At 41.9% G+C, this 4,120-nt stretch overlaps 1 protein-coding gene across 1 annotated transcript in view; it reads left to right on the top strand.

Annotated features, from left to right (window-relative positions):
* KIAA2012 (KIAA2012 ortholog) overlaps window positions 1-4,120 on the top strand; it is a 106,428-nt gene that overhangs the window by 68,579 nt on the left and 33,729 nt on the right. Inside the window, 3 exon segments of the mRNA XM_025196658.1 lie at window positions 793-945; window positions 2,116-2,164; window positions 2,255-2,419. Of these exon segments, the coding sequence (XP_025052443.1) occupies window positions 793-945; window positions 2,116-2,164; window positions 2,255-2,419 (367 nt within the window).

Raw genomic sequence — 4,120 nt, 5'->3', positions numbered from 1 at the left:
AAGGTGAGAATAGCTAGCACATAGCCAAAGAATATGAAGGTAGTTAATGCAAGAATAGATTTTATCTTACTTGCCTGGGTGTAAACAGCAGCAGAATCTGAGGTGCATTAAAGCCTAGGACCTGATCCTGAAGTCCTGGCACTTAATTTCAAACTTACTGAAATTAATAGATACTTTGCCTGTCTGTTGTCTGCAGGATCAGGGGCTTTGGATATTGTTAAGACCCCTTTCACCATTAATTTCAGATATGAAAGTTTCAAATTAATTACCCACAGGCTCAAACCTGCAAGGTGGGAATTGAGAGCAACTGGCACCCCACAGACTGCCCACACCTTGCAGGAGGGAGCTCTGTGTGCCACATTGAACAATAAACCTGCCATTATTGTTCAGTTTTTGGTTTTATGTATTGCTTCAATCTCTGTTGGCTGCAAGCACCAGCCCTTTGTGCATTTGTAGATGTCAGAAAGCTCTTGAATCATTAAGTAGGAATACCAGTACTGATGTTGCTCCCAGACATTTCTTTCTTCACCTTCCAACGTCTCTCTGCAATGTCTATCACTACCTTGTTTGCTCATTTTTCCTTTTCATTAAAGGTTATTATTCAAGGAAGGAAATTTGGTACTATCTGAGAATTCATTCAACATGAAATGGAGAGACTTAATGTCTGCTGACTTAAGCACAGAATTGGGAGCCAGAAACTCAAGACATAACCTGACAATCTCTCTTTCTCTGCCTTTGCACATGTCACTTAAGGTCAAATCCTTCTTCCCTTCCTCCCTCCCAAATCCCAAGTACTTAGGCTTAGCACAGGGAATGTTCCATGAGGGTGGAAGGAAATTTCCTATACTGCTCTATGAACACTGCATAGCATCCTGTTCTTCAGCTGTGCCACATTTGTGTAGAGAACAACGGTCAGTTTGGGCTGATCTTCACAAAGCACTTACAGTAAGTTAAAACACAAGCCTGAGAATTTGTTAATCAACACAGTCAAAAGTACGATCTTGCTGTCCCCATAGACAAGACAAGCCACATTCACTGTCAGCTAGTTTTGGGTAAATCTTAGTGGACTAAGGTTTACTTATAGCCAGTTGTCAGTGCTGGACTTGACTTGTGTGTCTCTGCACTGATTGCAAAGTGGCTGTCAACACCCCAGTAAACTCTGGTTAATTTGCCTGTGGAATAATTCACTACTATGGTTTATTTCACCATTGTTCTAATGTTCTGACAGAACTTCTTCCCAGCAATCAATGCCTAATAATTGCTCACTACTGAATAATTTGCGATTATTTGTATTCCCCTTGAAAAGGTGAATTAGTCAGAGTTCACTATGGGCACATCTACACATGCATTTAAGCATGACTAAATATAATATGCATTAAACTAATACATATTAAACAATTTTTGGCAAGTGTCTACACATGCAGGTACTTGGCACTAAAGTTAGTGAACTTGGCACTAATTTTAGTGACAAGTCCCTGTAACCCTGCTATGTGCCCCTAGTGGCTGGGCAGACCAGGCACTAAAGTTAGTGCTGGGTCACATCTACGCATGCATTAATGCACTTTAACTAATTGCGCCTGCATTTGCAGGTATCAAATGTAGGCATGATTAGCCTAATTTTGCCATTTTTAATGCGTATTAAAGGCGCGCATGTGTAGACCCTGTCTTGTGTAGACACACCCTCCCTGTATGTTATAACATAGCCTTAAGAAATAATGCAGAATGACCTGATGAAATTATCTAATGAAGACATGGTCACAGTGAACCATGCTTCTCCCACAGTCTCCTACTCTCTACCCCACAACCTCATTCCGCTGAGACAAAAAGGGAGCTCCTGGAAAACTGCTTTCTAGATAAAGGATGATGTATGGATCTCATACATGTCTCCAGAAAATCTGCCTTCCCCACCAAGCAGCAGAACATTAGTATGATTGCCACAAAAGAAAGCAGTATGTATCTACAAGACTCTCTGCCTTGATTTTCCCATTAACATACTAAGAAGAAAGTTACACACCTGTCAATATAATTAGCTATATTATATTAATTATAATATGTATAGAAAGGCTATAGTCATTAGTATTTGTATTAAAAGATGTTTCTCATTTTAAAAAACAGGAAATTAGAACAGAGCAAGAAGACAGACTCTGCATACGAAATGATCAAGGTAAAGTTAGTTTTTGACTCACTTTAATTTTTGATTTGCCATTTGCTGTGTGAGTAAAAACTGTTAGTAATCCCTCCATTTTTCTTTTAGGATGCAGGAGTGTGGTGCCTGAATTCCAAGGGGAACAAAGACAAGAAATTATTTCTGGACATCCCAGGGTAACACAAGATAAACCAACTAGCTCACTGCTGTATTCCGACATCATAACACAGACATCTGGAGCACAGCAGCAGGATGATGGTGACTTTGTGAAAGGTATGAGGTCCACAACTGGCTCTTGCTGAGAGCAATATGTTGTCAGGATTTTTCTTACAGTTGGCAGCTAAGAGTTAGATGAAATACAAAAAGTTTCTGTATCATATGTGCTAGCTTGAAGATCATTGCAGAGTTATTTTCTTCCAGGGTTATAAATGTAAAAGAATCCATATGTTAAAACTCCTCAGACTGGCAGGTCTCTGTGGGAAGATGTTACATGACAGGAATTCTGGGTAAAGTTCTTAAAAGAGCCCAAGTGCATTAGACACGCTCCAAACTGTCCAAGACTGTGAGAGTTTTGAAAATGAGACATAGGAGCTTTTGAAAAGATTGCCCTCTGTCTTTTTCCATTTTAAAATAAGAAAGAACTTAATCTTCCCCTTTGCTGACAGTAAATTGGCACATTACCTATCATTATCCATCCTCAGGCCTCAGCTACACAGGAATATTAATGCACAAGAAGCAAGTGTGTGAATTTACAGAGCCATTACTGCCCATGTGGAGACTTTTACTGCGCACACAGTGCAAGGCAGCTCACTCTGAAAGAAGAGTAAGCTACCACACACAAAGGGGCTCTTAGTGGGCATGGACAGCATCCACACAGGGAGTTAGTTCAGTGTAGTTAGTGTGCTGATAATCACACCCTTGCTTACTATGCTGTAACTTTCCTGTGCAGACAAGCCCTTAGACTCATAGGCACCTGGGAGTCTTCAAGTCTGAGTGCCCAATAAATAAAAAGTTTGATTTCTTTTATTGCTGCTCTGGAACCAAGCCCTGATGTCCTAACTCAGCCCTTACTGAGTTCTCCCATCAAAATCAGGTTTTGGTCTATTATGACATTCTGTTTCTTTTATACCTGCAAACTTTCCATTTTAGAAGAGAAGAGATCTGAGTTAGGCCAAACCATTTGCTTCTGTTCAATGGGGGTGTTGTACGTACATTTCTTTTGGTTTCATTCTGAGTGTTTACACCATTTGGCCCAATGGATCTGTACAGGTATAAAAGCAACATTTGGCTCCTGAGTTCCTGATTCAGACAAACCAAATGGTTTGTCTGAATCAGGAGGGGTTGCGCTCTATGTCAGTGAGCAATATACGTCAACCCTCATCAAGACGGAATCCAAGGATGAGGAGGTAGAAGGATTGTGGGTTAGGCTACATGGGGGGCAAGGAGAAAGGGATTTGGTGGTAGGGGTCTGCTACAGACCCCCACATCAAGGGGAAGAAAGAGATTCGGGGCTTCTGAGGCAACTCTCGGAGACCATAAAAGCTAAAGAGGCGGTAGTCATGGGGGACCTAAACTACCCGGACATCTGCTGGGAGTCACAGACAGCAAAGTCCCACCGCTCACGCAGGTTTCTAACCTGGGTACAGGACCTCCACCTGACATAGGAGGTACACGGTCCCACTAGGGGGAATGCCATACTGGATCTGGTATTGGCAATGGGGGATGACATGGTAGGGGACCTCCAGATCGGTAGCCATCTGGGGGACAGTGATCACCTAATAAGAGAATTCACCATAAGACGTCGAGTGGGTAAGGTAACTAGTAGGGTGAAAGTGCTAGACTTTACAAAAGCTGATTTCAATGAACTCAGGCGATTAGTCAAGGACGCACTGCAGAGTAGGAGTTTTGAAGTGATGGGAGCCCAAGAAGGGTGGCTGTGCCTTAAGGAAATGATCCTTCAGGCACAAAGCAAGA

Source organism: Alligator sinensis, unplaced genomic scaffold, assembly GCF_000455745.1.
Source record: "Alligator sinensis unplaced genomic scaffold, ASM45574v1 scaffold755_2, whole genome shotgun sequence".
Lineage (NCBI taxonomy): Eukaryota > Metazoa > Chordata > Crocodylia > Alligatoridae > Alligator > Alligator sinensis.
Note: the sequence above shows the minus strand (reverse complement) of the source record. Positions and strands in the feature narration are given on the sequence as shown.